We start from the raw sequence: 24,663 nt of genomic DNA, 5'->3' as shown, positions 1-24,663 counted from the left end.
CTACCTAAACTAGTATCACACCTATTTCCCAGCGAATTCTTGATCGATTTTTACAAATTTAAAATACAGTAATCCCATTAACAGCTATTAAATTTCATTCGGCTCTGACTTTTGGTTCCGAAGTTTCAGGTTGGTTGGTAAGTTTACACTGGAATTTCCTATATAAACCGTTACAATCGTAATACCTCAGAGGCCAAAAACTATTGAAATCGTCACCAAATTACATCCATTCGCAGGTCTAGATCACTGAATGGAAATCAAACATTCTTTGAATATATTGTCCACTATCGACAATTCCGGAAATCCCTGTATCCGGGCGTATTCCACAATTTAAGTCACATCTATTCTTAGGTGATGACTGAACCAATTTTCTCAAACTATGTCTCAAATGGATGGTATAATATACAGCTGGGTGTTGCATCGTTCGCCCCTCTCCACCTTACAATTGCACCTCACCCCTTCATCACCCCCTCGGACCACCCTCACACTCGTATTCTCTTCATTGACCCCGCATACCGGAAGGAATTTAAACTTACACAATTTTCTCAGAAATGGCTGAACCAATTTACACAAACTTAGTTTGAAATGAAAGGTATAGCGCTCCCATAAGCTGTTATTGAATTTTTAGTTCATCCGACTTTCAGTTCCAGAGTTACGGATTGGAGAGTGCGGTCACACAGCAAGTTCTCATATAAACTGGTAACACCATGATGTCTAAATTATTAAAATGGGTACAACATTGTTTGGATTTGCAGGTCTAGATCACTTATGACCAATCAAAGTTGATTTGACTACATTGGCCACCTATGACGGTTCTTAATGCCTCCGGGGAACTCGCCTAGTCTTTAAATTATTAGCACCTAGATCCCTGGTGGCTAATCAAGAATTTTTTAAATATATTGTCGACTATCGACGGTTCCAGGTATATACCAGAATCAGTTCTTCGGTGATGACAGAACCAATTTTCACTACCTTAGTCACAAATGCAAGATATAATAAAGGGTTTGATGTTTCTCCTACCCTTGATCCTCTCCCCATACCCATCCACTCCCCCGGCCCTCTCGACAAAACGATTCGAGCCAATACACGGTGTTCCTAAAACCGTTATTAACAAAAAATGACCATAACTTTGTCATACGGCATTCGAAAGATACAGTATCCAAGCATCTTCTCAGTGAATTTCAAAATGGTCCATCGAGAACATTCGACATTCGAAAGATATAACAATCAAGTACATCCCCTGCAAGTTTGAAAATATTTCATTGACGGAATCGATATTTATAACGGTTTGGATGTAGTATGCGGTCATAGATGGGTTTTCTACCAGACTTCAAGCGTGAATCCATGTTTGTCCATCGACTATTTAGATCGTTTATACATGTCGCGGGTTTTAAAGGAAAACCTTACCATTTAATTACATAAATATAATGTACAAAAGGTGTTATTTATATTGTGCACTGAAAAAATATGAAAATAGGGTTGACTGCCAAATAAATATAATGTGTAAATTAAAATCCTATTTTAATCCACCTAGCGGTGCAATTGTGCCTTTCTCAATCATGAATCACGAGATTGTGTGCGTTGTTTATATTCATTAAAAGCTTTTAAATGCATATATTACATTTTATTATTATACATCATATAACAACTATATACAGGAAAAGAAATCATTATTCGAGTTCTAAAATTTTGAAAAAGAACAAACAGCCACGGTAATATTGAACTGAAAAAAACGATTTAATCCATCTAGCAGTGAAATGAGACATTTCTTACACATATCACTGTTGGATCATTCAAGAGTTTGCAGAACTCATGTTGTTACGCCCTTTGGCGAGCTCCTCCTAGGTAAACGCGTATCACACACTGCACCAGCGACGAGATTGTCACCACCAGTTAGCTGTCCATTAAATGACTTTTCCGAAGATGGATAAGAGAGAATAGGAGAACTGGAAACCATCGTGAAATACTGTACACGTTTATCATCCAGTCGAATAAGTTCACCCATTGCATTACTTAAAATTATCCAATTGTATTAATTAAAATTATCTACTGCTTAGGCTATAACTAATAGTAATGATAGTAACTAGTGTTCCTAAAGGTAATTGTAATGAATTCTATTAGTTCTTAACGAAATATTAATAATTACTTATTCTAAGATTACTGATTGAAGATTGCTCACTAAAATTACAATTAAAACTACTGAACTTAAATCATCCACATCAAAGGTAACTAGGCTAATATTTACAAATACAAAATTTACTTTCGAAGTTCTATTACGAAATTCTATATACGGAAATCTACCAAAGTGTAGATTCTGATGAATATACTACGCAAACGTGATATGTTATTATGTATAATGAATAATAAAAAAACCTATTTTAATCCACCTAGCGGTGCAATCGTGCCTTTCTCAATCATGAATCACGAGAATTTGTGCGTTGTTTATATTCATTAAAAGCTTTTAAATGCATATATTACATTTTATTATTATACATCACATGACAACTATATACAGGAAAATAAACCATTATTCGAGTTCCAAAATTTTGTAAAAGAAAAAACAGCCACGGTAATATTGAACTGAAATGTCGGTTTGAATCGGAGTTTTCTATGTGATCGCACTCCACAACCTGTAACTCCGGAGCCGGAAGTCGGATGGAGATGGAATTTAATATCAGTTTCCGGGGACGCAACACCTTTCATTTGAGACTAAGTTGATCAAATCGGTGTAGCCATTTTCGAGAAACCAATATAACCGTTATTCTGAATTTGGATGCTTCTGGATACGTCGATGGTGGCCAGTGTGGCCAAAGAGACCTTGAATGACTGTTGGTGACCTAGATCTACAAATTCAACAGTTGTGTTTACATTTTGGAAAAAATTTCACCTTTTTACATTCATCGCAGAATTCGTTAGAATCGGGATTTGCTGCGGGATCGTATGTATCACCCTGTAACCTGTAACCAGAACTCGGATCCACACAAAATTCAACAGCAGCTGATGGACCTTTCATTTAAAATCAAGTTTGTCAAAATCGGTTCAGAAAATTCCGAGAAACCGATGTGGACAAATCAACAATTTTTGTTTTGTAACCATACTCTTCAACTCGTAATCCGGAACAAGATGTCGGTTGAAAATGAAATTCAATAGCAACCTACGGGAATATTATACCTTTCATTTGAATCTTAGTTTGTAAAAATCGGTTCAGCCATCTCCAAGAAACCGATGTGTACATTTTGTTAACAAATCCGCACATACACACACATACACACATATATACATACATACATACATACATACATACATACATACACACAGATATTTTGCGATCTCGGCGAACTGAGTCGAATGTTATGAGACTCGGCCCTCCGGGCCTCGGTTAGAAAATCGGTTTTTGGAGCAATTGCATAACCTTTCTATATGAAAAAGGCAAAAGAATAATATTTAATTAGCTTAATCAGCATAAGTACATTGTTATCTTCGTCTGATTATAATTTGGAAAGGTTGGGTTTGAGCGTGTAGGGAATGGGGGTTAGTAGAGTGGGAGTGGAGGATGCGTCAGAAATCCTTCATCTTATTTCGGTATACGGGGTGCATGAAGGAAATGCGTGAGGGTAGTCCAAGAGGAGGGGTGATGAAGGAGGGAGGTGTAAGGGCAAGGCGGGGGGAGGGGCGTCGACGCAATACTCAACTGCATATTTTGCCTTCCATTTGAGACTTGGTTTGAGAAAGTCGGTTCAGTCATCACCGAAGAACCGATGTGACTTTAATTGTGGAATATGCCCGGAATTCCGGACTCCCGTAATCGTCGATAGTGGACAATATATTCAAAGAATGTTTGATTGGCAATCAGTGATCTAGATCTGCGATTAGAAGTAATTTGGTGACCATTTCAATAGTTTCTAGCCTCTGAGGTATTACGATTGTACCGATTTATATGGGAAATTCCAGTGTATCCTTACTAACACCCCTGTAACACCGGAAGCAAGAGTCAGAACCGAATGAAATTCAGCAGCAGTCAATGGCATTACTGTATCTTTCATTTGAAATCAAGTTTGTAAAAATCGGTAAAGAATTCGTTGTCGAATGGGTGTTATGTTAGCTTAGGAACATGGCGGGTACCCCGGGGGCATCATGAACCGTCATAGGTGGCCAATGTGGTCAAATCTGCTTTGAGTGATCATTAGTGATCCAGACTCGCAAACTAGAGTAATATTACATCAATTTTAATATGTTTTGCATCATTTGAACATCATGGTGGTACCAGTTTATATGGGAATTTGCTGTGTGACCGCACTCTTCAACCCGTAACTCCGGAACCAGAAGTCGGATCAACTAAAAATTCAATAGCAGCTTATGGGAGCGTTATACCTTTCAGATGAAACTAAGTTTGCGAAAATCGGTTCAGCCATCTCTGAGAAAATTGTGTGAGTTTAAATGACACACACACATACACACACACACCTACACACACATACATACACTCACACAGACATTTGCCGATCTCGACGAACTGAATCGAATGGTGTATGAGACTCGGCCCTCCGGGCCTCGGTTAAAAAGTCGATTTTTACAGTGATTGCATAGCCTAGAGAAAGGCAAAAAATGGATAAAAGTTGGAATGTTTACTTCAAAAGGCCATATCTTAATGGTTTGATGACCGATTCTAATTATTTTTTCATTATTGAACAGGTAGACGTTATAAAATAGAGTCATCTACATCAATTAATAGACAATATAATTGATCTTAACTATATGTATTATCATCATTTAGTGAAAATTTTTGTTTTAAAAATAGCGGCCTATCCATTTTTATGTACTAGTTGATTGCAATTGCTGTATAAACATCTGAATATTAAATTCTCATGATAAGTTCAATTCGACAATCAAACGGACAATAGTTAGAAATATGAGCAGATGAACTTGTACTAATAACAACCCTCTTTGACCAGTTTTAACATCTGTCAACCCAACCAGCGAATCACGATTGTACAAAATTTCCAACAAAAACCGTATCATAACATAAATTGATCTGAATCAGCAAATACCTCCATATTTTTTAAATTCATGGTTTTATTTTTCCATGATTTGTAGTTTGCGTTTGTTGCATTCAACTAATGTATAGAAATTGATAGGTCGTCGTTTTGAATATAAAGATATTCACTAAATAGTGATTGTTGTATGTCAGAGCAATATTGGTAGCGAGTTGAGTCGACATGAGAGATGAGATCAATAATCGTTAGTGAGGCAGCTCATCTCACCATTACTGCTATACATGACATTGCTCTCGCTCATCACAGATTCAAGACGAAGGTTCATGATTCTCTCTCCGCCTTTCACATCTACTTAGTTCATAAGAGCCCGTTAGTTACAACCAAGTCATCGAAGAAGTAGCATCAATAAATTGTTATTCGATTTTGTATTCTCGGCTTAAATAAAGGTGCAAGTTTTTTCCTGTTCGCAAACCGCGACAAGTTGGTCATTATTTGACACGGTAGCCTACCCGATTCAAATTCCTCAGCTGCAGCTCACTGTTTTGCGCTGTGTAATTGACTTGGTATCTGTCGTTCAGTGAGTGGCATTTCGGCCTATGATAGCGAGAAGCAGGAAAGGGTGAGCAACTTTGGCGATTCTGGCTCCCTACGCAACATACTGGTGCCGTGACCAGGATCTTCGACCTGCATGCTGCATGAGTTCCACCTTTCCTATTAAACGCTATTGCGTAATTGTTCGAACCAACAAAGGAAGTCACCGCCATTACTGGACGCCAACCGGAAACAAAGGGCTCGATTGTTCGTGTACTGATGTACTAGCTGCCTTTGAACCCAGCTGGAGAAAATCGCTTGCTCTCCAATTCACGGCCTAATCAAATTAGGCAGCAGGTAATTAGCTGTCCAACGTTTCCTACTTCATAAATTGGTGCGTTTAGATTTTGTTTTTCTTTCTTACGTGATCGGTGACTTTCTTAAACTGGAGTCTAAACTTGGAGCTGCTGTGCTGCCATTTTGATCGGAGGTATTGTGCAACGAACAAGAACACCTTCGTACGTTGATTTCGGATCTACAACATTTGGCTGAATTTTTCAAACATACAAGGTAAATTTCTGCCTTGGATAAGACGAGCTTCGTTTTTTCTATTTCCTGTTGACCCCGTGGATTGGGGATATTGAACATTGTTGCAATGAGTGAAATGAGAAGCAAGCAGCAGCTCAACACAAGGCGCATGACACTGCTCGCTTCACTGAATCGAGCGGAACAATTCCTGCAGGGGTACGTGGCTGACCGGGACGTGCTGCAAGTGGCAATACGGTTGGAAAATCTTGAGTTACTCTGGCATGGGCTGGAAGAGACACAAGCGGCTCTTGAGGATCTGGAAACCGAGAATGAAGGTATGGTGAGGAACCTACAATATCGCTCTGATTTTGAGCCTAAACTTTTTTCAATAAAAGCTGGCCTTATTGCAAAGCTACCTCCTGCAATCAATCCAAGATCTGAGCCCTTACAAACCCCTACCCCCCTGTCCCATTCTAGTCTAGCCGGTTTGAAGTTGCCAACAATTTCGCTCCCTGAATTCAACGGGGACTACCAAGAGTGGTTGGGATTTCACGACACCTTTTTTGCGCTTATCCATGCAAATCCGGAAGTGGCGGCCATTCAGAAATTCCACTATTTGCGTGCTGCTGTTAAGGGCGAGGTAGCTCAAGTGATCGAATCCATTTCGATAAGTGCTGCCAATTATCCCCTTGCCTGGGATGCGCTAGTAGCCCGTTACTCGAACGAATACCTGCTGAAGAAACGCCATCTTCAAGCTCTGCTCGAAACGCCACGAATGAAGGAAGAATCAGCTGCTGCGCTACATGGACTAGTGGATGAGTTTGAGAGGCATACGAAAGTATTGAAGCAGCTAGGCGAACCTACTGAAGCATGGAGCACGATATTAGAACATTTACTTTGTACGAGACTGCACAGCGAGACACTAAAGATGTGGGAAGAACATGCTTCCAACTTGGAGGAGCCATCCTACTCTAATTTGGTGGAGTTCTTACAACGGCGTATGCGGGTTCTGGAGTCTATATTAGTGAATCAGGATCATAAGAGTTTTGTTTCGTCTTCGAACAGTGGTGCCGAATCATACTCTCGAAGTGGACATACTGGAGGTAATCAACAGCACACACATACGAATGAAATGAGGTTGTCTACGCATGCGGTAACGGAGGAAGCTAGCAGTTCTTTTGAGCGCCCCGGAATTTCTATGACTCAGCTGAAAAAATTATCTTTGCGCGAGAGGTTCAGTCTAGTTAACAATAAGCGACTCTGTTTCAACTGTCTTCATAGCGATCATTTCGTCAGCAATTGCCCGTGTCAAACTAATTGTCATAGGTGTCGTAAACGTCACCACACACTCCTGCATCCGGGTTTTGTAAATGATTGGTCGGCGATCAGCAGTCAGTATGTTGGTAGCACCGAAGATCGTCATCAGTACTCTGCACAAACGAACGTCGCAACATCAAGTACTGAGCCTGCAACATCATTGTCCATCGCTGCGGTCAATGTTCAAGCGTCATCCCTTTCAAGGGTTCGAAATAACAGCGTGTTTATGCTCACCGTAGTACTGGCTGTTAAAGATGCGTACGGTCAAGACCATTTCGCAAGGGCATTGTTAGATTGTGCTTCCCAGCCAAACCTCATCAGCGATCGAATGGCACAAATACTCAGGCTCAAGAGAAGAAAGGTCAATGTGCAGCTTCAGGGCCCAGCAGGCATTGCTGTGCGTTCTTCTGACTCAGTATTTACGCAGATTCGATCCAGGAAAGAAGACTTTTCCCGCGACGTAGAATTTCTGGTACTTCCCCGCGTGACGGCTGACCTGCCCGAGAAAGATATTTGTATCCAGGATTGGAACATGCCTAAAGATGTATTTCTCGCGGACCCAAATTTCCATAAACGAGCGGGAATCGACATGATCATTGGCTTGCATCACTTCTTCGCTTGTTTTAAGTCTGCCGCACGCCTGCGTCTTGCGAAAGATCTTCCCGAATTGATTGATAGCGTTTTCGGTTGGATTGTTGCTGGGTCTGGTGACCTCATACCCTCCTCACCAGAATCTGTGCAATGTCATGTGACAGCTATATGTCTTACTACCCTGGAAGAAAGCCTTGAGCGTTTCTGGAAAATAGAAGAAGTGTCAGCACGCTCTAATTATTCCGTCGAGGAAAGGAAATGTGAGGAACATTATTCATCAACCATTACGAGAGACTGCACAGGCCGGTACACTGCCTCACTACCCCGTCATCCGGATTTCGAGGTCATGGTCGGGGATTCAAAAATGGCAGCTCTACGCAGATTCAAGCTACTGGAGGGAAGACTCGAGCGGAATCACTCCCTAAAAGATGAATATCATAAGTTTATGAGTGAATACATCTCTCTTGGCCACATGCGAGTAGCATCACAGCTTGAACAACAAAAAATAAAAGGCTATTATCTACCCCATCATCCCGTTGTGAAAGAGTCCAGCACGACAACGAAAGTCCGTGTTGTCTTCGACGCCTCTTCCAAGACAACTTCCGGATTCTCCTTAAATGATGCTTTACAAGTTGGACCTGTGGTACAGGACGACCTTCTTTCAATAGTTTTGAGGTTTCGTACGTACTTGATCGCGGTAGTGGCGGACATTGAAAAAATGTATCGCCAAATAAAAGTAGCACCAGCTGACGTCCCATATCAGCGGATATTTTGGCGGTTTAACCAATCAGATCCCATTCAAGTTTACGAATTGCTCACGGTAACGTATGGTCTTGCTCCGTCCTCGTTTTTGGCTACACGAACGCTTCAACAGTTAGCCGACGACGAAGGTGCCGCGTACCCACTAGCGGAGCCAATCCTCCGCAAAGGTTTTTATGTCGACGATTGTCTTGGTGGTGAGCAATCCATCGAAAGGGCAGTGCAGATGCGCGATGAACTAATCGAATTGCTTCGGAAAGGTGGATTTAGTCTGCGAAAATTTACTTCGAACAAACCGGAGGTCCTTCACGGCTTATCTCCAGAGCAAATCGGGACGGAACCATCACTAATGTTCACCGCACAAGGATCAGTTAAGGCGCTAGGAATTGGGTGGGAACCCGGGCTGGATATGCTCCGTTTTGATTCCACGGTGCAACACCCCGATGGCATACCTACAAAAAGGTTAATATTATCGTCTATTTCACAACTTTTCGACCCACTTGGACTTATCGCTCCAGTTGTGATACGTGGAAAATTACTCCTGCAGGACCTATGGCTTACGCATTGTGAATGGGATCAGCCGGTTCCAGCGAGTGTCGCTGAAAAGTGGGGTACATACTTTGTCGAGCTCTCCAAAATTTCCGAATATCGGACAGAGCGCTATGCCTTTCTTCCAAACTCTACAATTCAACTGCACACATTTTGCGATGCTTCGGAAATAGCCTTTGGGGCTTGTATCTACGCTCGATCTATCGATCCTGAAGGAAACGTCCGAATACAGTTGCTCGCTTCTAAATCGCGCGTCGCTCCGTTAAAGCGCATTACTTTGCCAAGGCTCGAGCTTTGTGCTGCTGTTATTGGTGTACAGCTGCACGCACACGTAGTGAAAGCTTTACAACTGGAAATTAGCGAATCACGGTTCTGGTCTGACTCTACGGTGGTTCTTCAGTGGTTGCAGTCCCCACCGAATACCTGGAAAACATTTGTGGCTAACCGGATGTCTGAAATACAGACCGCCACACACGGTTCTCATTGGAATCATATTGCTAGTAAAGAAAACCCTGCCGACCTGGTTTCTAGAGGGATGAAAATAGAGGACTTCCTGGTAAGCGAACTGTGGCGAGTTGGTCCCGATTGGTTTCGTCAACCAGAAAACCGATGGCCCATGCCCTCCACCATACCACCGCTTCTTGAAAACGTGGAATTACGAAAGCTTACCGTTGCCGTTCTTCACGTAAAACCAAGCACCAGTCAAGTTTTTACCCGATATTCTTCATTACATAAACTGGTCCGAGTAACAGCTCACTGTTTACGATTCATAAACAATACCCGTTCAAAATCACGAACCCAGCCACTCGTATCTACTACTTCGCATCACAGTAAATCCTTGTCAGCAGCGCAATTGGCAGAAGCCCTAACGCATTTAACCCAGCTTGCACAGAAAGAGGCATTCAAAGAAGAACTGAAAAATTTGCAACATGCGAACGCTGTGCCAAAGCACTCATCAATTCGCTTGCTGAGCCCGTTTATTGACGAAAAAGGGACACTCAGAGTGGGGGGTAGGTTACGATGGTCCGATCAACCGTTCCAAACAAAGCATCCCGCCCTGTTACCTAGCTTCCATCCCTTTACCCGTTTAATTCTCAAATCTTATCATATAAAATTACTTCATGGTGGTGGCCAGCTTACGTTAGCTAGTGTGCGTGAGGAATATTGGCCTATACATGGAAGGCGAATGTTGAGAAGCGTAATACGCAGTTGCTTCCAATGCTCTAGAGCAAATCCCGTCCCGGTCCAACAACGAACAGGACAATTGCCCGTACCCCGAGTAACTCCAAGCAGGCCGTTCACAGTCACTGGCGTTGATTACGCGGGGCCGATATATCTTCGAGCACCACACAAACGAGCCGTTCCACAAAAGGCCTACATTAGCATATTTGTCTGCTTCTCAACAAAAGCTGTTCATATTGAGCTCGTTTCGGACCTTACCACATCCGCCTTTATAGCAGCCTTTCGCAGATTTATGTCTCGTCGCGGACGTCCAGCGCACGTACACTCTGACAACGGAAAAAACTTTCAGGGTGCACGTAACGAGTTGCAGGAGTTGTATCGTTTGCTACATGACGAGAAGGAGACGGAGCAAATTCAATCCAATCTTGCCAGTGATGGTGTCACCTGGCATATGATTCCACCGAAAGCTCCTCACTTCGGAGGTTTATGGGAGGCGGCGGTAAAGGTAGCAAAGGGTCACTTGCATCGTGTACTAGGGAATGCACGCTTATCTTTCGAGGACATGTCCACTGTGCTGGCACAAGTTGAAGCCAGTATGAACTCTCGCCCTCTAATTCCCCTCAGCGAAGACCCCAACGATCTAAATGCATTAACACCGGCCCATTTTCTTATTGGCACTACGATGCATGCAATCCCGAATCCAGACGTTCAATGCATCCCAAAGAATCGACTGGACCATTATCAAAGGATGCAATCATTGCATCAACAATTCTGGCATCGATGGCAAACCGAATATTTGCAGGAACTTCAGCGCGAGTCTGTCATCTACTCTGCTAACAACGACTTCAAACCTGGACAACTGGTGGTTGTTCTTGATGAGTTCCAATCTCCATTAAAATGGCCATTGGCCCGTATAATCAACCTACACCCTGGGAAGGACGACCTCACCCGTGTTGTTACATTGCAAACAAGCAAAGGCATCATAAAGCGACCCGTGGTAAAAATTTGTTTGCTGCCTACTGAACCAGAGGTAAACACCACGACACCGGAGCACGAAGATGCCAGTCCATAAACACTTCTCGCATCCAGCACTGGACCTAGAAAGCAGATTTTAGTAAATAAGGTGTTTTTCAATGTTGTATACAAGCACTTCCAAAATGTAAAATTGATTATGATAGGATAAGTAAGAATTTTAGTAGCAGGCTTATGTTCCACATGTTAATATGAAGATTGAAAGTGACGTTTCAAGGTGGTGGCGATGTTGTATGTCAGAGCAATATTGGTAGCGAGTTGAGTCGACATGAGAGATGAGATCAATAATCGTTAGTGAGGCAGCTCATCTCACCATTACTGCTATACATGACATTGCTCTCGCTCATCACAGATTCAAGACGAAGGTTCATGATTCTCTCTCCGCCTTTCACATCTACTTAGTTCATAAGAGCCCGTTAGTTACAACCAAGTCATCGAAGAAGTAGCATCAATAAATTGTTATTCGATTTTGTATTCTCGGCTTAAATGAAGGTGCAAGTTTTTTCCTGTTCGCAAACCGCGACAAGTTGGTCATTATTTGACACGGTAGCCTACCCGATTCAAATTCCTCAGCTGCAGCTCACTGTTTTGCGCTGTGTAATTGACTTGGTATCTGTCGTTCAGTGAGTGGCATTTCGGCCTATGATAGCGAGAAGCAGGAAAGGGTGAGCAACTTTGGCGATTCTGGTTCCCTACGCAACAGTGATAATACATATAGTTGAGGATAACTAGGTTGTCTATTGTTTGAAGTAGGCAACTCCATTTTATATTTTTCTTAATGAAAATTAACGATGAAACGTCTACTTGTTCAATAATGAAAAAAATAATTAGAATCGGTCAACAAACCATTGAGATATGGCCTTTTGAAGTAAACATTCCAACTTTTATCCTTTTTTAAATTTACACATTATATCTAGATATAGAATATATTCTATATATATATATATATATATATATATATATATATATATATATATATATATATATATATATATATATATATATATATATATATATATATATATATATATATATATATATATATATATATATATATAAAAGTCAAAGTTTGTATGTATATGATTTATAGACTCCCACACCCAAAACGTACCCGGTAAGATTCGCTTACATTAATGCAATAAATACGAGCGAAAATTGCAAGCGTTCTGGTAATGTGCGAAAATTGCAAGAAGCTTCCTTGCATGTAATGCAAGAAACCGAAAAAAACGAATTTTGCCTATGTATTAGCGATGTATGTGTATTGGTGACCAATATGCGTTAGAAAAAAAGACTGTTGGAATTGAAAAATGAACCCCGCACAAACAGATCGCTAAGCAATTCTTTATCCACCCAACCATACTACCAGATAGTAATAAGTGGATAAAAGCCATATATAAACACTTGGATGATTTCACGATTAATGAAAAAAGTAAAACACGCAGCCAGATTTGAACTCAGGCCCTTGCGCATCATAGCACTAACTAGTAGTACTATACTGATCTGCCCTTACATATAAGAACTGATACTGCCCTTACATATAAGAACAGGACGTTAAAACTCGTACAATCGTCACATCCGCAATTTGATGCCGTCTCGTGTGCAATGAATAAACCACAATACTGCGTTTGATGATGTTGGAATGAATAAAAAGTAGATGGAAAATAAAAACTCGTCGTGCGTTGCTATACCAACCAGCATAGGCACGTGAATGTGGTGGTAATCCTTTGACAGTGTGTTGAAGAATCGTATGTACATATAGCGAGAGATGATGTGATTTTATATGCTTGCAACAATTGCAAGCGACTTTAACTGCAAAATTGCAAGCGATGCTAACATTATTTGCAAGTGATTGTCGCTTGCAATTATTGCAAGAGATTTTTGTTTTGGGTGCAAACGGCTTAACCGATTTCCGTAAAAATTTATACACAGTAGGTATTTGTTACGGGGCGTGTTTGTGTGCTATTAGTTGGAGATTATCTGCCGGCCAGATGGCGCTTTGGAACAAATTGTGGTTTCCTCCTATTTCGTTGAAAATCGCAGCAACGCGCGATGGGTATTAGCTAGTTTATTATATTCGTTAGACAGCCCTATTATCATATTTTTTCAGTGCACCATATAAATAACACCTTTTGTACATTATATTTATGTAATTAAATGGTAAGGTTTTCCTTTAAAAACCGCGACACGTATAAACGATCTAAATAGTCAATGGACAAACATGGATTCACGCTTGAAGTCTGGTAAAAAACCGATCTATGACCGCATACTACATCCAAACCGTTATAAATTTCGATTCCGTCAATGAAATATTTTCAAACTTGCAGGGGATATACTTATTTACTATATTTTTCGAATGCCATGTACTAAATAAGTAGACAAATATTTTTTTGTTTATAGAGATAGGACCAAACCCGTGGGTGTTTGCTGGTAGCCTTATGAAACGTGTCATAAAACTTCAAATCGCAATTTCTCTCGAATCTCTCGATGGATCATTTTGAAATTCACTGAGAAGATGCTTGGATACTGTATCTTTCGAATGCCGTATGACAAATTTATGGTCATTTTTTTTTGTTAATAACGGTTTTAGGAACACCGTGTACATGTTATGATATGTAAAATTGAATATCTACTCTTTTGATGTAAAACTTAGACTGAATGACGTAGGAAAAACCAATGACTCACATTTTTACATGTAATTAAATGTAAATTTATGTGAATTGGGACGCTCCTTTTATGTGCATCTGGCAAAACGTAAAGTTTCAAATATTTTTTTTTTGCTGTGTGACATTATCTCTACAAACCACATTTTTTCATTAAAGGTCCAAATATCCCAACTTCTCGTATTTTCCAGAAATGAAACTTGTTTCGTGTGATCCCTAGGCGTATTTTGCACTAGAAGTAGAAAATTAAATAATAATTAGATTAGTCATCTTGGGCCTTTCATATTCTTGCTCTACCTGAACGACTTGAATCTCTCAATAAAATTTATGAAATTATTATTTGCCGACGACTTTAAGCTATTCCACCTTATTAAAACATCAACCGATGCTAAGTTCTTAGTCTCAATTGAATATATTCATAAATTGGTGTCATGTCAAAGGTATGCAACTGAATGCTTCTAAATGTTCAGTCATCTCTTTCACCCGCAAACATTCCATAACCAAATTCGACTACAATATTTCTGAGAGTGTTCTTCAACGTGAATCGTCCGTGAAGGTCTTGGGAGTTCTGCTAGATTCAAAACTGAATTTTAAAGAACATGCTTGCTTCATATTGTTTTACGCTGAAGAAAAAGTACTGTCCTAGGGTGAAGCAATTTTACGCGCAAAGTAGAATATCGTATGGGAAAAACTCTCAGCTTTCTCATGCTATTTATTTTGATTCGATCGGTAAAAGCAAACCCTACAAAATATCAATTCTTAACATAACATTCAAAATGCCGGCGATATTCCATATGGCCGCTCCAATAATCAGTTTACAAAAAATAGTCCAACTTTTTCCCTTCCCAGCGATATGGTTATACGAAGCAATTTCCGCATTACTTTTTGAGAGATTGGTGAGCCCCCTCGGCCTTACCCACCAAATCTTGGCGCCAGAATTATTTTATGGATCCACGCCCAAAACAGATTGAGCATCTTGAATTTTTTGATTTTCATGTTTTTCGGCGCACTCTAGTGAACAGTAGTATATACGGCATATAACACGAACAAGTGTCATCCTAACATCCCTTCCATTTCCTTCAGCGATATGCACTTGGGCCAGGACTGCGCTCGAGATTAACAGGATTTATACAATCATCACAAGCAATTCATTGTTTAACAGTGAAATTGGAACTAAACGTGGCAGCACAAACACAAGCTTAAACCATAGAATTAGTAGATTGTACTAAAATCAAACCCAAAATGCTTTATAATGCGGAAGATATTTCTTGTACATTTGGTCATATCGATAGATTTTTATTTGATGACTGTTTATAGTTCAAGCTAATAGCAGCATGCGTCCAGAATCAATCAATATGAGAGTAGTCCAGGAGATTATATAAAGGAAAGGCAATAATCCAAGATTATTAAAGCTGCAGCAGCATGAAGCAAATACGCGATGCCGTAATAACAAATTTAAAATTAAAACTCCTGTTCGATTATTAATTTGAAATTCAAGTATCGTTCAAATAGGGTAATGGTTCATATTATACATTTTTATTTACAAAAGAAACATAAAAGTTTCCGTTACCATTACGAACAACACACGTACCAATATCAGTTAGAGTGCCATTCAATTAATACATTTATGTACCAACAATAGTGGTTGTCAAAAATTAATTAAACCATCTGGGACCATCGGTTACCACGATGCAGCTTCAATCGCTTTGCGTCACATCCAATTAACTTATACTTGAAAAGGCAATGACAAATTTCAATGAAAAATCCATTATCCTCTTGGTTCAGAGCCACCCACTAGTCTTTGATAATGCATCCAGGCTAGGGTAGGGAGATAAAATACTCACCCTTTATTCATAAAATGCATTTACCACACTTTATGCATGAAATTACTTTTTTATCATTTTTATCCGCGCAACTACACTTGAATTATTACCGCAAATTCTCTCGTGAGGGGTCAAATAGATTATTTTCCTGAAGTACACTTGTGTCTGCCGACAGCAAGCTACTCAAATGTTGGAGTACAATTTCGCGTAGCTCCTCCGAGCATATCATGCATCGTATGGGTGGTATAGTGTTCTGAATGGAACGATTATACTGTGATGGAAACTGTTTCGAGATGTTAGATGTTCCAATCTTAACCATAACAACTATGGGGTATGGTTAGGGGGATTTCTCTGATTACACGACTTTATGTTTGTTTATCATTTTAAACAAGACGCATGAGAACAACGGACAATGCATCACCTGAAAATCAGATCCTACGGTTGATGTAATAAACAAATGCACAGTGTCACGTTGAGGACGCAATCAATTCAGAGCATGAACGTCGTGAAATATGCTCTCAGTCAAGACTTACCTCGTAAAAGTAGAAGCTATCAATCACTTGTTCGGTACCGTTAGTCGTATCGTTTGCCTTCATAACGCCAGCCTGAGTTGTCAGTAGCTGAAAATATGATAAATAGTTTTTTGTTAATAAAACAGACATTGTTAGACACTTTTTAAGATGTACATTACAAACATCACATGCAAGCCAAATTGTTGTATAAAAGATTTGGAGATTATGATTGAGCGCATGTATAACCCTAGAACGTTGCACTGGGGTACAAATGTACCCCACGCCATCTTTGGAGCCGCGTGAAGACGAGAATTCGGCATTTACCGACCTGGGACTCTAACCATAATTCAATTTTGAGTGCATAGTATGAGTAGGAAAAGGTGGTAGAGCCAGTGTGCTGTTGGCCTTCGTGTAATTAGGAGTCAAAGTTAGCGTGGGGTACATTTGTACCACAGTGTACGGTTGCCGTTAGTGTTTTGTTCTGTCAGTGTAAATGTGACTCGTGACAATACCAGTTTAAATACTGGTTGTTTTACTACTTAAGTAAAAATAAGTATTATGTAATCGTTTTAAATCATTTATTCAATACAACTTTGAAAAAAAAATCGTTCTCATTTACGCTGAATTTAACTTCTTTATTTTTTATTTTTTTTATTTTTTATAGTTTTTAAAGATAATAGCTTGCAAGTAAAATCAGCGTGCAGTAACAGCTGTAACAGTAGCGCTGCGTATTACCAGTGTATTACTGGCCTGAAATATTTTTTTTATTTGAATTCCGCCGTATTTCGTGTTATTTTCTAGTACCCGATTTTTCGATTTTCACTCTTCTAAATAATTGCACTTTAAAAAAAACACAATTCCATTTTATTCCGTTATTAGACCATTCTTTCAACTTTTAGAATCATTTAGTAATAGTTTTAGTTTTAGTAATTTTTGTGTAAAAAGTAAAAACAGTGATTTTCTCGCTTCTTTTTTTGCTCAAGTCAATTAATGTACCATTGTTTCAATAAAGTCCGTACTTACAACTACACAGCTGCTTTCGCAATCAAATACAAAAAATGATATATTATTCATTTGTTTTGTTTGCATTTTTAGCTGCGAAAATTGCGATCAAACGCGTGAGGTAGGTTTGTATCCCAGTAGGGTGGATGTACCAATAGTCGCATACTTAAGGAAAACTTTAGTTAAAAAATCGATGAATAGACATATGGACAATGTTAATACATTAAACGAAACCTTTCAATCCCTTCTTCATAGGAAAAATATGAAGATGGTTCAATAATCAATTTATGTATTCTAAACCGCTTGTACTACTATAGGAACACATGTACCAATACTGGTGCAATCGCTAATTTCTATTTCTATTGTTGCAAATCCCGTTGATTTCTTATGGGATTTGCAACAATAGGTACATTAGATCAACTATAGGTGCAAGGGAACTCAAAATTCGAAGAAAATTATTTTTTTCAATAGTTATTTGACCAAATTTCAAGTACACCTCAACTATAGGAGCACCCACCCTACTGTACGGTAGGGTGGGTGCTCTAGGTAGAAAAGTAAGTGTAACGTTCTAGGGACCGGCCGCGGTTTACAGAAAAAAGTTATTTCCATGTGTTCTGAAGTAATCGTTGGTAAGAAATCGACACGTAATTATTATTTTTAATTGAATCTAATATAATTGGTTTATAAATTAGAATATGTTTATTGAAAAATATACCAGTTTTTCTATCCACCCCTCGTCCGCCGCGCTGCTAACCGTATTTATTGGACATATTTGGTCCACACACTCGCCGAAAACTCACCAGAGGTACACTCCAGAGAATGCATAAAAATCACAACAGAACAAAAGAGACGGAAATAGGAAACATGCAAGCTCATAGCTCAATCCCGTCGCTCATACTTCGCTATGATTCTCATGCACACCCTACAATGCACCTCCATTAAGCACTCAATGAGTGAACAGGCCAAATACATTCCACAGCAGAAAACGAGAGACAGGCAGAAAAAACATGCCATCGATGAAGTTCTCCGTGTAGTGTGCATACGCAATGTTCAGTGGGTTTGTCCGTCTCACTTTCGCAACAGCTTGATTCTTCTGGCAACTTCAAAACAACTCGGAATCGTGTAGTGAACGGTGAGTCGTGTCACTACCAAGCTCTGAACATCGAGTGGAAGAAGAAATTCGGTCAGAATGGATGTTCAATTAGTGACCAGGATCACAAGCGTGTAGTAAAAGCGTTTAAGCGAAATCCAAATGCTTCTGTCAAGGATGTGGCCAAAAAGTTGGATCTGTTAAGTCTTTAAGCCAACGACCGGGAAGAACTGCATATGTACAAAGTGCACAAGGCTCAAAATCGCGACGAACGGCAAAATACGGTGGGAAGTCACGGGCCCAGCAACTGTACATCCAGATGCAGACGAAGCCACATTGTTTCATCATGGATGATGAGACTTACATCAAGGTGAACTGCCGGTAGCTTCCGGGGCTACTGTACTTCACTGCCCAGCACAAGTTTGATGTCCAGATGAAGTAAGACAGCAGAAATTATCAAAGTTTGCCAATAAATACACAATTTACAAGCGATCTGCTTGTGTGGTAAACGAAGTGCGCCGTGACTACCGGGACTGTGAACGAAGAAATCTATATCAACGAGTGTATACAGAAGCATCTGTTTCCTTTGTTGAAGCAATACAATGGCCCTATGATCTTCTGGTCGGACTTAGCTTCGTGCTACTATTCAAATGTTATCCTCGAGTAGTACGAAGCCAACGGGGTCGCTTTCGTATCCAAGGATATAAACTCCCTCCCCCCAACGCACCGGAACTAAGGCCCATCAAAAATTACTGGGCAATTTGAAGCAGGCACTACGGCAGCATCCCAAGGTCAAATCTGAGGGAGGCATGAAGAAAAAGTAGGTTTCCTTACAGAAGGAGATGTAGCCAGATGTTGTACAGTACCCATAGAGTAGAGTTAAGCGTAAGGTGTGAGCGTACGGTTATGGTATTGAAATTGAATGAAATCAATATGCCAAAAGCTTCTTTATAGATTATATTTTAATGTCTGAAAGTTTGAAAAGGGTTGGTCCACTAGGTAATTTTCTACAGTATTTATCCGTAATGCAATTTAATGTGGCACACCCTTTATAATGTTGTCGTAGCGTTTCTAATTGCAACTAGAGCTTGCTGCCCGGTATTGGCCGTTCAAAAGTTATTACTTCTAAAACTTTTGCTAATTTTACCAAAAATTACCCAATAACTTTTAAGTCACATGAAATAGACCGATAGTCTCTTCTGGAAAGATATGCAACTTGGTAAGACGAACAACTTTTTGAAACATGCTGAAGCTTTATCTACGATATTTAAGATGTTATGACGAGAAAAAGTTTTTAGGAGTCAATGACTGCGAGTGTACTATAAATAGAGATTTTTGGTCTTCAGTGAAGATGTTCGCAAAAACAAGTTCTTTAACATTTCTGAAGATTTCATCTTATTTTTCATACTTTGACAAAAGAACTATAGCAAATATCTGACTTCAAGGGGGATTAATCACTATAACTATTTCATCAAAATAAAGGCCTTGGATCACCATAAAACATTGTAGAATGCATCATTACGGTACGCTTTACCGTTTTCGCGTGAATAATTTTTCTCATTTATGCCGAAAAAACCATGTGGCTTGGCGTGGATAGACTTGAATCCTTGAATAAACCAACCAGGTAGGCGCTGGCTTCTTGGAAGGCCATTACGGCTGAGCTCTGGAAGCGTAGATTGATTTTGAAATTCTGTGCATACTTATGGACCAAATGCTGGAAGCGCAGCTTGTGGATTTGTAGCTCCATTGACTACTGATGGTAGCAAATTTTTCACAGGGCGACAGTTCCTGGTTGGTAGCGATTGGGCTTCTTACCGCTATCAGTAACTGAGGCAATTTCGCGGTCGACGTTGTTAACTGCTTGCGGGGAGGTTTCCGGTGGACTTGCGGACGGTCCATTTAGTACAGACTGTGTCGCAGGTGCTGAGTACCACCAACTTTTGGATAGCAGCCTGCTCCTTCAGCGCACCCGGTAGCATTCTCGGAACGACTCCAGTCGTCAAAAGCACGACAGAAGCATTTCTCGCAACCCCATGCAACCTCCACATTTCTCTCAACTCTACGGCCAGTGGGCGCTATCTGGCAATATTTCTACTGTGGGTATCTACCAATTTGTGGTCCAGTGGAACGGTGACGTCGATTATGGCGACTTGTCATTGACCAGTATATCTGGGCGGTTGGGCTATAGAAATTGGTCCGATGATGCAGTGCGATCCAAGTACAGCTTGAAAAAGCATTTTCCAGACAGGTCTCCCCCAAAAGAGGACGTTGCAGTGCCAATTGCTAATGCAAAATCTTAGTAACGCTGTTGTGGCGTTCGGTGTAGGCTGCGGTGCGGCGAATGACATATTCGGCACATATCCTCTACGTCTTGGTGCCAAATATAGCTTTTGCAATTACTCGTTAGCATTACCCTGTCCTGGATGGCTATCATGTCGACCTCAAACGCTAAAAAGAGTTAACCTCACAAAAGCAATAGGTTCGAAGCAGCTTTGTCGACATACGGCTGTTCCAACTGAACCGTGAACGGATTTCATCCTCCACTCTACACAGTCTGCAGATTACAGTTAAGATAGTAGCTGGCTTGCGCCTATAGTCGCGGTCCGCAGCATAAACTGCATGATATACTTCATGTCGTTTTGCACTTTCCACAAAGTATTCTCAAATTCGTCGCACCCGCACCACGCATAGTACCTGGATATCGATTATTCCTTGTCTTCCTTCATCCCACGGTACTGTGAATCTCTCCAGCGCCGACTGAGATTTGCACATTCCTGCTTGTCTAAACACCAGCCTCAATTTTCTCTCAAGCTTTTTCAGATCAGTTCAGCACCATTTGATGACGCCGAAACTGTAGGTCATCACGGGGACAGCAAACGTGTTGATTGCTGTGACTTATTTCCTACGTTCTGGAAAGACTTCAGAGTTCACTAGACTCAAAACCTTATCTCGAACTTCAAGCTTGATGTCGCCACTAATCTTTTCGACTAGTTCGATGACTACACCCAGTCATTCCGTCGAGTCAGCAAAGATCTTGAGATCGTCCATGTAGAATGCATGGGTCACCTCTTCCGGTGAGCTTTATCCATACTTTATCTGTTGGCCATGCCCGTTTCGATTGAGTGTCCCATATACGGGTTCATTGCTAAACAAAACCAAAGCGAGCTGTAGGAATCGCCTTGATCTAGACCATACTATAGTTTTGTTGGTTAGATTATCTCGCATCCCATTTGTTCCTCTGTTAGGATGCTATTCTGCCCACATCATTGGTGTCGACGGTGACGACTGAAATCTCGTTAATTTCTTCGCTTGTCCATTTCTCCTTGGTTGCCACGGTTGCCCCTCGCGATGCTGTACGGGGTCTCCGAATTCAGGTCCGAAAGCTAGAAATCGCCGATATCAGGTAGACTTTTGCTGAAATCGGTCTACTCGTCATAGAACGCTCGCTCGTTATCACTGAACATCTGATTTTGTTATCGTTGCTTCACAGAGTCAGTTTAGCACCTTACCTTGTTGATAAGACACTCAATTTCTTTACTAGTGTGTCGTGTTTCTCCGTGAGCTGATGACCTCCTAGTGTGTGAAGCTCAGTAGCAGCAATGATCGCAGCTAAATGAGAACATAATTTCGCCGCTCCTTTGCCATCCTGTGCGTTCCAAAAGCAGAATGTTTGTTCGAGATCCGACCGTCCAATCTCCACTGCAATGGAGGTGCTCACCTTTCCCGGTGATATTAGGGCAGGTCACCTCTAGGTGTAAGTCGGTATCCTGAACATCCAACGGTTGCCTGCACAGTATACTATTAGCCGCAGATCTTCTAGGTTCTGCTCAAATTCCAGGTGCATTGGGAGAACGTTACCGTTCATGACGTGAAGTGCACAGGCCAACTTTAAAGAATAGCAGTTTCGGCATCCGACATTGTGTCCGTATCGCGATATCGCGCAACAGCTTTGTCCATATTGAAGATCAAATCGCGTAGTAGCTGTCGATCAAGAGTTGGGTCTTCTGGCAATGATTGGACGTCAGCTGCAGATGCCTTCACCAGTGCTACAGATTCCTGTATACCTGCGGAATCACGGGAAGAAGAACTCTGCCAAATATCAATATGATTGGTCCAATAGATTTTGAGTTATGCTGTCCTCTACATTCTTTCGAGGTGCCTTCGGGGATTCACTGTTGTTGGTACAATTTTCAATATATGGCATCGAAAATAATTCGCAAACGTTGCATTGTAGTACGGAAATTTACTAAATAAGCTTTTTTCACCGAAGATTTCTTCCCTCTTCCGCTTGTATGAATCTGAAAGAAGGCCCGTAGAGTGCGGTTGGCCAGGTTTACTGCCACCAAGGGTGCCCGCTGCAGGGAGGCGCTGAAATCATGATATGCTTTTCAAAATAAGTGAGTATAAATCATGTAATAGGTCAGGATAATCTTCCATTTCCAGGTACACACTAAATTGTTTGATAGTCGAACTGAAAAAAATTGGTGCTTCAGCAGATCCACGAAGGACAAACTGGAATCGGCGATCCCACCGTTGATCTCAACGGTGGGATCGCCGGATATGTAGACGCAGTAGTCCTCCATATGAACCTTGTCGAAAATATCGTCATTTTCTTGCTTTAGACAGAATATCACAATTCTGAGCTTAACTGGGCGAACTTTCGGGATATTTTTCAATGTTGAATGTATCTGCGTCAGTTCTTTCAAAATCATAACAAAACACTTAGCGGATTATTTTTGATCCGAAAGAAGTTTAGATATGGTCTGACTGAGCTCAATGTATTTATTTTTAAACGGGAACTTTGAGTTTCTTTTGACATTTACGACGTCCATTTTACCATTAGCTGGGTCTTTTCGTGAGAGTTTATTTATGCACGGGCCGGCGCAGAATGAATTCATAAAGAATACGAAGGCAATTATTATTATTATTACATCTTCGGTATATATATATATATATATATATATATATATATATATATATATATATATATATATATATATATATATATATATATATATATATATATATATATATATATATATATATATATATATATATATATATATATATATATATATATATATATATATATATATATATATATATATATATATATATATATATATATATATATATATATATATATATATATATATATATATATATATATATATATATATATATATATATATCGTACAGATTACACTTAATTCTATTGCTAGTGTCAATGTTAAAAATTTCTGATTGCTAACTTATAATTAAATTTAGTGGTATGGAAGTCATAAACTAAAACAGTTTCGTTGAATCTGCTACAACATCTGTCTAGCGGATTGTTCTGGCAATATGCTGTGCGGTGCCTGGGAATCCACAGAAGCGGACGATTCCTTATATCACGAGGGAGAACAAATAAATGAATCCTTGAGAAAATGTCGGGACAGTCAATATTGTTCGACAACATATCAAAAATGAACATTCTTTGCAAGAACGTGCGGCGAGACTCCAGCGTTGGCAAATCTAGCAACATGCATCTATTATTATACAGCGGAAGACGGATAGGGTCGTTCCAAGGCAACTTTCTGATAGAAAATCGTACAAAACTTCTCTGAACGCGCTCCAGTCGGCTACTTTGAACGGCGTTGTATGGCGCCCATACTTGTACAGCATACTCCAAAGTGCTCCGGACCAGTGCGCAGTATAAAGATTTCAGTGCGTAGAAATCCACAAAATCGACAGCGTTACGTTTTAGAAAACCCAATGTTGCAAAAGCCTTCGCCGTTGTTGCAGTGATGTGGTCGGCGAAACGTAGTTTTCTGTCGAATAACACTCCCAGGTCACGGATAGAATCCACCCGCTCGATGACAAAGGCTTGAAGAGTATATTCGCAACGCCTTATATTTGCCGAGTGTCCGAAACTTATCATCTTACATTTATCAATGTTGATCTGCATACCGTTCAGCAAACACCATTCCTCTATATTGGCTATATCGTATTGGAGCACAGCAGAATCGAGTGCTGAAGCAATTGAACGAAAGATTTCCAGATCATCAGCATAGAGCAGTTTTTCAGAGTTGATGCGGGTACAGAGGTCGTTCA

At 40.3% G+C, this 24,663-nt stretch overlaps 1 protein-coding gene across 2 annotated transcripts in view; it reads right to left on the bottom strand.

The window, feature by feature from the left end:
* The window catches only part of LOC131683627 (cardioacceleratory peptide receptor-like), a 307,350-nt gene that overhangs the window by 132,034 nt on the left and 150,653 nt on the right, over window positions 1-24,663 (bottom strand). For both annotated transcript variants that reach the window (XM_058965761.1, XM_058965762.1), the window contains one exon: window positions 16,500-16,586. In XM_058965761.1, the coding sequence (XP_058821744.1) occupies window positions 16,500-16,586 (87 nt within the window). The remainder of the gene's footprint in view (window positions 1-16,499; window positions 16,587-24,663) is intronic.

The sequence above is a fragment of the Topomyia yanbarensis genome, chromosome 2 (assembly GCF_030247195.1).
Source record: "Topomyia yanbarensis strain Yona2022 chromosome 2, ASM3024719v1, whole genome shotgun sequence".
In the NCBI taxonomy this organism is placed as follows: domain Eukaryota; kingdom Metazoa; phylum Arthropoda; class Insecta; order Diptera; family Culicidae; genus Topomyia; species Topomyia yanbarensis.
This window is presented reverse-complemented; position numbering and strand designations above follow the sequence as displayed.